Source organism: Penaeus monodon, unplaced genomic scaffold, assembly GCF_015228065.2.
Source record: "Penaeus monodon isolate SGIC_2016 unplaced genomic scaffold, NSTDA_Pmon_1 PmonScaffold_7092, whole genome shotgun sequence".
Taxonomy (NCBI): domain Eukaryota; kingdom Metazoa; phylum Arthropoda; class Malacostraca; order Decapoda; family Penaeidae; genus Penaeus; species Penaeus monodon.
The window spans coordinates 1350-15299 of NW_023662208.1; the positions used below are offsets into that span (position 1 = coordinate 1350).

The window sequence follows — 13950 nt, forward strand, 5'->3', positions numbered from 1 at the left end:
AGAGGGGAGTTAGATGTAGGGGGGGTGGGTTTAGGAGAATTGTAGAATGAGCAGTATTACTGGAGTAAGAGTAAGAGAGAGACCACGTCGACGTGCTTCCTGTCTGGCTTCACGTAGTGTGAGTCCAAGTTTGAATCTGAGAGTTGCTACCTCAGACTCAAATTTATAGGTGGGACAGCCCCTATAAATACATTATGGGGGCCGCCACAGTTGGCACATGTGCGTGATTGTGCAGAGCAGTTAGATGGGGTATGGCCAGGTTGGGCACATAGTGGCATCTGGCTGTGGAACGGCAATGTTTTGGCTGGGTGTCCTAGACGCCAACAATTTTGGCACTGCGTGGAGGAGGTTGATATGGACGAACAGGAGGGTTCTCCTCCTATGTACACGTTAAAGGGAAGGTCATGTCACGGAAGGTAATTTTGGCTATGTTAGTGGTTTCTTTCGATGACCACTGGGTGGTAATGGAGAAGCAAAGAACTGATGTTGAAACATAAACTGTCAGACAGACAAGTAGGTCTTCTCCACAATCTGACCAATCTTTGTCATAGATTGGGAAATTTGCTGGTGAGATTGAAACTGTTCCGGTGCAAGTATTGAGGTTGGATGGGGTTCTGCAAGGAAGGGGTTACCATATAGGTCAGTTAGTTTTGTTAATGCTATAGCTTGGTTTTCGGATGTTACTGTGACAAGACGGGAGCGGTCGGGTCGGCTACGGAAAGAGACTTTACCTACTTGTTTTTGGAGACATTGTTGGAAGAGAAGGGTGTTGTCAGAGTAGGGAGCTGTGGGAGGGATCACGAAAAATCGGTCCCATTTGGCTGCGCTAAAGAGAGTATTCAAGATTGTTGTAGAGTTAGGGGTAGTAGAAGGGCGGGGGCGTGACGAAGATGGAGTAGTGTTGAGGGGGGTAGTGTTATGGAGAGGTGGGCAATAAGGCTGTAAGGTATTAATAAGGGAGGATGGGGTGGTTGATGTTGGAGGTTGTGGGGATAGAGGTGTTGAAGTTGAGCATGCTGGAAGAGAGGAAATGTTCCTTAAGGGTTGATTGTTGGCTACTGTACTAGTAGGCATTGATGAGGGGGTAGTTATTGCAGTGTTCGGAGCCGTGGTCAAAGGAGAGCCTGGGGACAGGGAATCGGGTGGGTTTACATCATTGGGGCTATTTGATAAAGGGGCAAGCCTCATTGCCCCTAATAGTGGGGATATGTTTTCATTACTGGCCATGGTAAGCCTGGGTTATGTTGGGGATAAAAACAGTCCACCCCTCAGGGTCCCCTACTCTCCGCCTCCTAAGCCCCCCCCACGACAACAACGGGCAAGGGATTGGGGGGTAAATTATAATAAGACAATAGCAATAATAAAAATCTAATACAAAAGTGCACAAGCATTAACAAGTGGATGAGCCATAATGCATGCTAGACATGCCTGATCATGTGAAAATAGCAGAATTGAAACAAATGGATTCTATGACATTCTATCATTGTCTCTGCACAATCCCACATGAATGCAATCATGTTATGCTTTTGTTAGTAGCTAAACAACGCCACCAGTTGCTAGATTAACAAGGAACTTGGTAACAATGCCATATAGACATGATAATTGCACTTTCAATTCAAACTCTGGATTTCATTAATACAGTTTGAACTGAAAGCCAAATCCACATGAAGGGCAGTGTCCATGCTGGTGAACACTGGCAGGCATATAACTAAGTCATGAAAACCGATCTCGTGTGGATACAAAAACATGTCCTTAAAAGTGGCCAAATCCTGCTGACGAGGAACTGCCCATCTGTTCAGTTTACAAAGCAAGGCACATGGTCAGCAGTCTGTGTGCCTACTTGTGTGGACACCACAAAGGCTCTGTCATATGCACTTTTACCAGTCCAGTTTTGCATTTCTGTACCTTTCCTCATCCAAAAGGTCCAACCCTATTTGACTGGTTGAGAAGTAGTAATCCTATAAACAAACTGGGTTCCAGGGATCACACAAGCATCCTCATAATACATTTCATATGTAGAGTACTATATAGTAAAAATACATTTAATAGGTCGTATTCACATGAACTTTTAACGGTTGTATCGATCCTCTGTAGCACAAGATCAAAGAGTTTAATCAAATAAAAAGTTGCTACCTTTTTCACAGAAGAAACACTTGACATGCATGCAGCAGACCTTAAATTTATGATATGCAAAAATTTACAAAGTACTACTGTGATATGGCCTTGGCCTTGAGCTATACTTTATTTTGTAGATACTGAATGTGAACATTTGTGCATTAAATACTTTGACTTTCTCTTTAAGAATATCATAACTTTACTGTGGTTAATGGTTTGCATCCTATTCCTTTCTGGAGTCAATTAAGTTAAGCAAAATCAACTTATCTATGCTTATCTATGCTCTGAGCATTTAACCCACCTATGCTGGGAAAGTGGCTCCAGAAGTGCTTAGCTATACAAGAGCCAATTAGTAGACCTTTGTGACCTCACCCAATTTCACCTTTCCTAATGTAATCAATACCAATGCTTGTGGAGCCATCTATGTGTAAAGAAACTAAACACTGAGTATAATATGTACACACATCCCATGCCAGAAGTTGTATAGCATCCTGTGGTTATCTGTTGAGCCGTTTCTTATAATTCAGATTCTAAACCAATCAGGCTGCTTTATATTTATATACTGAGAGCAGGTAACAGTTCTGACCAACAATCAAAGCTACCTCAGTTATCTTTGCTTACACTAATTTACTAGTCTGGAGCTACATTTGCATCAATTGGACAAAACAAGATATGCAAGATCTCTACGAAATTCCTGCTGCAAATTTTTTTTTTTTTAACGGTAGGTTCATGTTTGAACCGCCGTGGTCACAGCATGATACTTAATTGTAGTTTTCATGTTGTGATGCTCTTGGAGTGAGTACGTGGTAGGGTCCCCAGTTCCTATCCACGGAGAGTGCCGGAGTGCAGCAAAAGATATACTGCATATTAAATTTCTGTGCAATACAAAAACTCTCCGATTTTTCACTTAGTAGTATTTAAAAGTAATTATCATGATTTTGTATCACACAAAATACAATCTCTTGACCAACAATTCTTCATTTAACATTATTTTACAGTAATGTCTGCAATTAATTCCGTTTTACACAAAATGTATTTTCTCTTGCATTATTTTCTTGGTAAAAACAATTGTGAAGGTTAATAAAAAAATAAAAAAATTTTTTTTTTTACTTCCTTTATTTCTTAGGCAATAGAGCCAGCATTGGAGGCAATCCTTGGCCACAGATCAGCACACTCCTTTGCTACTGGACCAGTGATGGCCGAGCCTGGAAGAAAAGTAAAAAGTTAAAGACTAATAGACAAATTCTCAAACTTTTGCAGACATACTATGAAATCATTAAAAATTAGCATATTCATGCCTACAGAATAAAAACTGATCTGATATTATATATAACATTTTCAGAAATATTCAAAAAGTTAAATGATCAAAGTTCTTTAAAAAAAAAACATGTATATATACAAGTTTCCCTCCCACTTAACAACATGAATAATATAAAATCAAGTTACATGACCAATCACTATGCATTAGCAATAATATTCAATATCACCTATCAAAATATGAAAGAATGATGCCTTATAATATAGAAGTGTAAATGAATAAAACTGTTTTACTACATACAACTCCCCTAATTTACTTTTCTATAGCTTACAGGCTTCTCAAATTTCATCTAAAGAAATTAATACTAGCATTTAATTACTTTTTGGTTTCAGTATCCAAGTCTGGATCACCTACCAAAAAAAAGTTTAAAGCTGTATAGATATTACAATTAAGAGAAAACATCCACCAAAAATTCAATACATACCTTTCATTTCTCCTTTATTATTTACTATAACTCCCGCATTATCTTCAAAGTATATGAAGACACCATCCTTCCTACGGTATGGTTTCCTCTGCCTGACTACTACTGCAGGATGCACTGTGGAAAGATGGGTTTTATTTAGCATGTTTTGGTAATAATTCTCAGACAAATTAAGAGAAAACCAAGATATATATTTCCCTTTCCATCATACTTCTATACAGTAAGCATATCTAAAAATATAACATTAGGTTCAGGTACATGTCTAGAACAAGACCGTTTCAAAAAAAATTACATTAAGTGTCTTGAACACACTAATACAAATGTGAAGTTTGTTGAAAGTAACAGCAAGACCACAACTACTCATCCAAGTCCATGGATATACATTTCCATGGCCAATCTTACCGATGTGGCGAGTCTGCTTTGTGCTCCAGGAAAAGCAAACAAACTCCATGGGCATTCTGGCAAGATAGAGCTTAGACATCCCTGGCACTATCATCTACAAGAACCATCCCAAGCTCTATTTTACCAAACACAGATGGAGCAGGTTTGTTTTCCTTTGCCACACCACAAAAGGTCATGCAATTGGCTCATGTGGTCCTCTTTTGAATATATATTTTTTTACCTTTCTTCCTCAATTCAGGCTTTCCCTTCTTGACAGTGGCAGCAACAATATCACCTACAGCAGCAGCTGGCAGACGGTTGAGACGACCCCTAATACCAGATACGGAGATGATGTACAAGTTCTTGGCTCCTGAAATTCAAGACAGACCATGAAACAATTTCGTATGAGTTTAAATACCTCAGGTTTAAAAAGTTTAAAATATTGTCCACACCACAATGCAACCAGAACTTCTTAATGAATTCTATTATTTGATTGTAAAAGCACAAACTTGACCAATCCCTCAATAACATATTAGATTGAAAAACATACCTGTATTGTCAGCGCAGTTCATGACTGCCCCGACAGGGAGTCCCACAGAAATGCGGAACTTTCCTCCCGCGGTACCTCCACGTCCTGTGCAAGATGTTAAACATTAGGAATACTCAAATTGCACTTAAAATTTAAAAACATTACAAACATACAACATCCATGCTGACTACTATATCCAAATCAAAACATTCTCTACATTAAATCATATTGGAAGTGATGAATTTAACCTTCTATTAATCAACTATTCCTAGTCAATAAATTTAATTAAGATTAGAATAATCTTTTGGACCATAAAAAATAGTCGAAACAAAGCTAATCAGAGCACAGCAGGCCAACAATCACTTATCAAAAACATAGTTCTTGCATTATGCAGTGCTGTAGTCTGCATCCCTGCTTAATATTGGGTGACAACCACCATGTATATATTTTTTTAATAGGGTTATGAGCCTTTCTGGTAATTTATCAAATAAGGAGTCAGTCCAAACTATCTTACCATACTTTAAAAGCTCTAAAGCTACTGAAGTCAGCAAGCTAGTATTGCTTGATATGGTTCTGTATATTGCACAATATGGCAATTATGTTTTCATAGAGTTTCCAATAATTCTATACAAGTTGCACATCCATAATAAGTCTAGTGAAAATGCATTGCATTAGGTATATTTTGTGTAGACAAAATTATGAAGTATAGCAACAATAAAGGTAGTAATTCTAAATGGTACTGCTAAATGTGGCAGCCACTCATAAGTCAGCACTTCTATAATAAAATACCAACCTTCCAATTCAATTTCCCAGCACCTAAAGTCAAATGTGTTCCATAATATGATAGAACTTCAACTATCTAAATGATGTCTATGGTATAGATTTAATTGTGAGACTCCCATGCATGATGACGTCTGTTGGACACATGTAATATCTTCTTTTTTATACTTGTGTTTCATGAATTTTGTTTACAAGCACTTTTGGACCTATCACTCAACTCTACCTGATATGTCTCTTTCCACACAAAATTTGAGAGTGTGCATGCAGAACACCAGATGGAAGATTTCAGCAACCAATTTTTTTTTTTCTTGTGCTAGGATTTATATTAGTGTAGATTATTGTTATTTAGAACTAAATGTTTAAACAATTGTTCAGAATACCTATTCACACCCTATCAACAGTATTGTACCAATAGATTCCTCTCACACTATACCACTCTCAGTAATTATGTCAGGGACACCCCACATTATCCAACAAACTTATCCTCAACAATATAGAAGGCAGGAATGTTACTTGACTGAATAAAAAGATAAATGAGCGGTACAGCATTTATACAAAAGGATTACTATATCTAATGGAGGGAGCAGTATCCAGAGCCACCCTCCTAACCCTCTGAAAACAAGCCTCAATGTATGGGTACACAGAGCCCTACCCTGACATGCAAAATGAAAATAATATAAGGGTTACCAGGGGAATTGTGAGGTAAAATAGAAATATCTAAAGTAAGGTCACAAGCATCAATGAGAGGAAAAGTGACCCCTACAATCTAAGGGAAATTACTGCCCCATTCCCTGCCTCAGATACACAAGGCTCCCTACATTATATAATTTAAGTTGTCTCTAGACGCCATGACTGGTGAAGCTCCATCCTCCTCAGATACGTGGAAGTTTTTCCTCCAGGGCAAGGGTTATGATGCAGCAGTCTCTTATCAGCCACACTTAAGTATTCTGAATATCACATAGCACAAGGTCTTCCTTTTATATCTATATAAAGTAATGTATATCTATCATGCTTGTGTGCCTCCTAGGTCCCACCTTGTTTGTTTACATGAGAGCAGTTCCTCTCTGCAAGATTAAGACCATCTGCACAAGAAAAGTACAAAATACGAAGAATCTGACCACCTAACCTCCCTTGTTTACCCCACTCCATAAACTTATGGGAAGTTTCTATCTCTGACTAGCATTAAAAATTTAATATTCTTGTCAAAATAATGGTGGCAAACTATAACCCCAAAATTCAAAAAATAAACTGACGAGCGTGACTCCTTGGAAAGTACATGAAACCATGTATGTCATTGAACTTAAAATTCAGAACTTCAGTGGACAATGTGTGGACATGCTCTCAAGAGTACAGGTAATCCACCCTTCTACGAAAGATGAAAGCTTAATTATTCCAAGCTCCATAAGAGGCTTTAACAGGCCATTTACCAGAGTTACCTACATCTGTGCTAGTCTGAACAGGGCACTTAAGCAAATATAAAACCTGTCAATTTTTTTTGGGAAGAAGAGTTTTTGATCTTTCTGATTAGTATAAAATGTCAAGGAAAAGCGGGCCTGCATACACGATATGAACATGGTTCTTTACAATTTCTTCGATATATAATTTTACATTTCTAGCATTTGCTCGAAAAAGACAGGTTGGTTAGCTTACACGTGACAAAATAAAAAGCAAGTGTTGGTACTAAGGATATAAAAGTATATAATTTCTTGCAGGACTGCCTTCCATTAGTGACAAATAGACCACACGAGTCCAACAATGTGCACTTTTCAACCTCCCAAAATTTTATAGACGGTGGAATAGGCCAACAGTTTACTTTGGGTAACTAATTATTGTATGGCAATGGTTTTTCTACGATGTACGACTTATAAAGCTCTAGGCAAATGGCCATGAGATATACACTCTTTTAAAATGAACATTATCAAAACACTTCGAGAACGACTGCGACATTGTCCACCGGTAGAAACAAATCTCAAGTTTCTCATTAATATGCGAATATCAAGCGCAAAATAGTTTCTAATGCAATATTTCACATCTTCAATCTCACATTCCACTCATGGCACAGTATCCAGGCACTCGATGACGGAATATATAACTCGATAAAAACCCAAGACTCTGAACGCACCTCTCTTCGACATTGTGGTGGGGTGATGAAGAACTGACGAGAGCGCATGCGCGGCGCAGATTATTTGTGTTGCTCTCGCTCTACGGGATCACTATTCTGCAAACTCCTCGAAAGACTCATTATCCCCACTGTATTCAAATTATATAGTTTTTATAGCTCTGTTAGTCTCTCTTTGCTATATTGGTATAATAATATGGGTGAGAGTTTATATATGAAGCACTAGTTTGAACGGAGGACGAAGACTCTACGCGAGTGCACAGCCATTTTGTGTTGTTTTCACTCTACAGGATCACTATTCCATACCTATCCAAAAACATTCAATACATGCATTTATAATCTCCTGTTCCTACTGTAATAAGTTCATTGTTCACTACATGATAAGTCCAAGGGGCAATGGGGGTGCAATAGACGGCGCAAGGAAGTACTAGTTTGGACGGAGGACGGAGACTCTACGCGAAGTGCACGGCCATTTTAGTGCGCTTGTGTTGATGCTGAGGAGAGGCAGTGGCAGGTAACGTTGCTTCATTTTGGCCTGTTGTTTTAAGTTCCCACCTTCTCCAAATGGGTATACCGCTTTATCCTCGGTGCCCAAGTCATTCGGCAGGGGTCGGAAGAGCGTTCAATCGCGAGCGAACGAGGAAATTTGAAAATTAAATCGCGCTCCCGTTATAGTCTACGTGGAGTACACGGCCATTTTGTGAGGCGATGGTGGCCGACCCGTGGACTTTTCTGCGCGCCAATTGCTTTATTCTCTGGCCACTGGCCCTTCACTGTAGGCGACGGACTCCCCTTAAATCACCCCAAGGCGAGAATTAGAGTGCGGACGAGGCCCAGATAAAGCCTGTCCCGAGTTACAGGCCGCGGGGGAGGGGGAGGGGGGCGGGTCCCGGGGCGGACGCGGTGCACCTGTAGCGCCAGCCGAGCCTCCTTCGCCCTCCTCGGCCGCCTTTCACCTGCCGCGCCTCTGCTTTGCCCTGGCTTTGCCCCTGCCCCTCTCCCCTTAGTCTGGCCCCTCGCCGCTAGCTGTGCCTTCAGTACTTTTGCGGCTATTTTGCTGCAACGGCACCTGTCCCTTCAGGTTCCTATGTGACAGTGAGGCTTGCTTATTTGTCCCTCCAAGTACGAAGACACTCCAGTGGTCTTCTTTGGATTCATATTTAGCTTGTATTATATTGTATTATCTTCTATATGTGATGTAGAATATAATGTATATTAGTTCATCATATTGGATACTTAGATTTTATGTTGACATAATGAACTTCATTCAAATGTATTCAGTTTGTACTAGTATGATTTTTCATTATTGTTTGTTAGAGTTATTTTTCCTACCCACTTTTGAGATCATTTACATTGAGAAGATGATCTAATGAATGCATTTTTCAGAAGGGACTAGAAGATGGCTCCTCGGGGTAAAAGAAAGAATCCTCCTCCCCTCGGAAGCAGCTGAACATCAGGGATTCTTCAAGCCTCGGCAAAGCGGGAACGAGACCAGGAGGAGAGTGCAAGTAAGACGCAAAGGCAGTAGAATCCCCCAAAAAGAGGTCAAGACAGTCCAAACAGAGTACAAATAATAACAACAATGCTGAAAAGGATATTCCTGCCAACAACAACAATAACAATAACAACAATAATAATGTGAAGCCATCGACCCCAGAGAAGAAGGGCAAAGGTTCAGCCCAAGAGAAGCCGGCCACCTCAAAGAAGAAGAAAGCAGCAGCCAGTCGTAGAGGAAGAGGAATCGGATCCACTATACATCGCAGATGTGGACGGCAGCGATGACCTGGCAGGGTCTGACAAGGAGGACGACCCAGATCCCGTGCTCAGCATTGCCGATTCTCCTAGCAAAGAGACCTTCATCCTGACCCCTCAGAGCCCTGTGCAGAAGGTATGGCCCCATCAGATGTGTTTTGCACATTCGGTTAATATATACAAATTTTCTTCACTCTCTTGTGTGTTCATGATAGTTTAAACTCTTGTGGACAATGGTGCTTGTATGGCATCATTGCAGGAACCTGATCCTTCCTGTAGCATGATCATGGAAGCTTGCTGGGTCGGTCATGGAAGACCTGCCATATAATGGAACTCTGGTTTGGCAGATGCTTTTGGACAAGGAAGATTTTATTACAGTGATTGCAAGATCTTTCTTCTCTCATGGGTTATTCTGGGGTGTTTTGGCCTCTGCCTGCTTCCTTCTTCATTTTATAAATGCTCCTTAGTCAGAAATGGGGTTATGTAAGCATGATATATTAATTTACCTTACCATTGCTGGTTGTAAGTAGCAGCAACAGTGGCACCTACTCCTCTTCAGGCTAGACAATATTTTATTTAGTGCATCAGGAATCAAAATGCACATCTTTTATTTTGAAATCTCCACTTTTTATAATTAAATAAAATTAGAGATTTAAGTACAAAGTAATTGTAAAACTAACTACCACTAGCAAGGCAATTATATTGTAACCAGCTTAAGATTTAACTTTTTAGTTTACATTAGTTATTTTATTGTCATGAATATTGGTGTTGATAGTATTAATAATATATTATTTTTACTATTGTTATCAATCATTATTTTATTTATGTATTATATTACTGAATAATTGTTTACTCCTTGATTACCTATTCCTAATTTTTTTTAATTTATGAATAATGTTGTTAATATTAGTATTAATTCCCCTCCTCCGATTATGAGGATAGGATTATATAATATAACAATCTATTCTAGGCTATGTTTTGTTGTCAGTCTGATATCATATAACTAATCCTATATAAAGTTACTGTATGCAGAAGTAATTATTTTAGTCTCTATGGTAGAGAGTTAGTTTCTAGTAAGGAAAACAAGCTCTTTTTCTAAAAAATATATATATAATATATATATATATATATATATATATATATATATATATATATATATATATATATATATAATATATATATAGAGCATTGGCAGAATACCCTCCATTAAGTTGTAACTTTATTTTGATGTCATTGCAGGAACAAACAGTGCGATTCAAGTGTAAGGTTTGTGACCAGTGGTTCCCAAATCGTTACTTCCAACGCAAGCATATGTTGATGGAGCATGAGGACCAGAGATATGAATGCCGTGTATGCAGCTTTAATTCTGTTGATCCTGAGAAGCTGAAGAGCCATATCATCAAACAGCATGTCACCAAGAAGGAACGGAGTGAGTCTGTATCATTGGATGCTGTGCAGGTGGACTTGGATGAACTCATGACAAAGCATACTCCACGAAAAGTAATGATGGAAGACGGAGTTGCTCTCGGTAGGGATGCCAGTAACAAGATGCGCTTCATATGTGCAATGTGTGAGAGAATTTACACCAGTAAGTACTCTCTTGAACGTCATGTTCGGTGTCATACTGGTGAGAAGCCCTACACATGTGATGTTTGCAACTTTTCAACTAGCTATCGTGAACACATGCAGCGCCATATGACCAGTGTACATCTTATTGTACATTCAGATGAACCAAAACAAAAGTATGTGCCGAAGAACAGGAGGAAAACTGAAGATAAGACCGTTCCACCTGAAGATGATCCAGAAGACAAAGGAATGTCAAGCAGTGATCCCAATGGGAGTTTTAACAGTAATGATGGAAGTGTGTCCTCAAATGATACTACTTCATCTGCTGGAAAGAAAAGACGGAACATTCTGCGCAAACGCTTTGAGTGTGCTGCATGTGGATTAAAGGCCACACACAAAACAGACTTGGTTAATCATATCAAAGATAAACATCCAAAGGCCCATATTGAGTCCTTGAGGAATGGAGATGGTTCAAAAGTTCATCTTATTGTCACAGTATCTAAGAAGCCGGTGACTTCACGCAGGATGGTGATAACTGTCCAGACTGCTCAAAAGTGTTCCATGACACTTGGAAGTATAAGGTCCATATGCGGTCACACACAGGTGTTAAACCCTTTGGCTGCAGTGGTGTTCATTCTATGCAACCAGTAAGATGACTGTGCGTGACCACATCCACCGTAAACACAAGGATATCCAAAATCCAAAGATTTTGTTGCGTACCGTTTGCATTGATGGCACTGTAGACCATGTAGAACTGACAATGCCTCAGAGGGAATTTAAGTGTGAGTTTTGTGATGAAGTCTTCCAAGATAACTATCACATGAAGCAACACAAGAAGAAGAGCCACACTGAAGCCCTTCTTTTTCTTGTGTGGATTGTGGACATAGGGAGTGGGCTCGTGCAAACATTATAATCCACTGCATGCAAAAACACCCAGACACTGAACTGGATGCATGGTTTTGCGCAATGGCAAACCTTTAACTGTAGGGCTTCATAAGCTACCAAAGTGTGACCAGTGTGACAAAATATTCCCATATCAGTCACAGCTGTACATCCATCAGAAACAGCACACAGGAGAACGCAGTTATTTCTGTGACATATGTAACTACAGCACTAATCACAAAACCGCTCTCAGCAGGCACATCCACAAGCACTTGGAGGGTGAAGATGAGGCCCCAAAGAAAAACAGGGGGACGTAAAAAGGGGTCCAAAGCTTCTAGCAAGAATAAAGATAATGATACACCCATTAATTTTGTAAATGTCGAACCTCCACCGCATGAGGTGAAGCGTGAGGCGGCCGAGGCAGAAAAACGGTGCTGAGTATTGAAGTGCCTTTCTCTCAGAAGTCCTTGTGCCTTACATTGGGACCATACCTGAAAACATGTACTGGAAATTGTCTTCCTGAAAATTGTCCAGGATCTTAGGTTTAAATGTAGGATATATTGCCTGAACCAGTAGAATGTTGGTGCTTGAATGTATTTGTATTGTTGATATCAGCTTGTTTAGAATTTTGACAGGTTATGAGATAATATTTTAATAGGAATCTCTATGGAAGTAGGAAATAAGAGTTTTAAGGTATTTTGATAGTATTTTTCATAGTAGGAGTGGATTTATGAATGTTGAGCATTGTCAAAACACATTTATATTTTATGAAAATGTTGAAATAATCTGTTAATTTCCTTCAAAAGGATAGTTTGATGGCTTTAATGTTAAGGAAAGTTTATGTCTTTGTTAATTTTTGCTATAAAGTCTTTGTGACTACCACCTGTACACAAAATATGCATACTCTGTTTTCGGTTTACTTTTGATGATGATATTAGATTAGCTAGCCCATAGGTTTGTTTTGTCATTGAAAATGTTAACCTTGTTCTTACTAACATTCTTGTGCCCTATTTCTTTTCAATGAATTTTGAAGTATGCTAGATTGGTAATAGTATGTTATAAAAAGGATGAAATGTGAAAATTGGAAGTTTCTTTGAATAAATTTCTACATGCATTGTTAGTTTGCATAGGCGTATGTAGTTGGATTCTTATCATTATTTACTTTATTCTAATTAAGGAACATTCACTGGTAATTATAGCGACCTGTTGTCTTCCTGTTCGAGGAAAATGTTGCCTTCCCATATGTGCCTTACAAGGAGTATATACATTGGAGAGATTACAGTTTGTTTTCTCTTTTTACACAGTTAAAAGTATTTTAATATTTAATTATAAATTGTAGCAATATTTACAAATTAGAGTGCTTTGCCCCATTTAGCGGTAATATTTTGTCAGTACCGGTAATGCTACATTTGTATTATGAGTTTGCTTTTGTTTAATTTTAGCCTAACATTTATGACATATGTTAAAATGCAGTTGATTTGTATACATTATTTTGGCAATAAACAAGATTAAAGTGGTTGTGATGATTGTCATTAATCACAACATTTCAGATTTTGGATAAAATGTGCCTAAATGATTATACATTTTGCTCATAATGTAGAGTGAAATACATTTTAGATTAAAGACTCTATTTTGGAATCTTCTTTATGTCCTAATACTTTTTTGTGGGAGAGTACCTGAAAAGGGTGAAGTCCAATTTTTGTCCAGTGTCAAATGTTTGACCTTGCGATCAAAATTGCTCATATTTTGGTGACAGAAGGCTCACTGTAGATTAAATTAAAAGAAAAAAAGACCTTTGAGTCTCCCACATTTATATATATATATATATATATTTTTACATATATATGTATGCATGTGCATGCGTGCCTCTGTGTGAGTGTGCGCACGCTCACGCGTCGTGCGTGTAAAAGAGAGAGAGAGTTAGGTATGTGGTACTTTAAATTACAAATGGTGTGGTGCTTGGAATGGATCACAATAACAGTGAAGTGTTTTTTCGAAGTCCCTCCTAAGCGGCAGCAGTATTGCCAGATGTAAACCTGACACATTTGTAATATTCCAAGTTGGGATAATAGGAGTTCGAAGGGAAG

The 13950-nt window shown here is 38.7% G+C and overlaps 1 protein-coding gene and 1 pseudogene across 1 annotated transcript; one reads left to right on the top strand and one right to left on the bottom strand.

Annotated features, from left to right (window-relative positions):
• Nucleotides 1–3208: 3208 nt before the first annotated feature.
• Nucleotides 3209–7796, bottom strand: LOC119571594 (60S ribosomal protein L23-like). Its single transcript, XM_037918833.1, has 5 exons — nucleotides 7667–7796; nucleotides 4786–4869; nucleotides 4477–4605; nucleotides 3858–3971; nucleotides 3209–3320 (listed from the first exon to the last, which is right to left on the bottom strand). The coding sequence occupies exons 1-5, from the start codon at nucleotides 7677–7679 to the stop codon at nucleotides 3238–3240; spliced, it is 423 nt and encodes a 140-aa protein (XP_037774761.1). The 5' UTR covers nucleotides 7680–7796; the 3' UTR covers nucleotides 3209–3237.
• A 358-nt stretch (nucleotides 7797–8154) lies between these two features.
• On the top strand, nucleotides 8155–12926 carry LOC119571595 (annotated as a pseudogene).
• Nucleotides 12927–13950: the final 1024 nt, after the last annotated feature.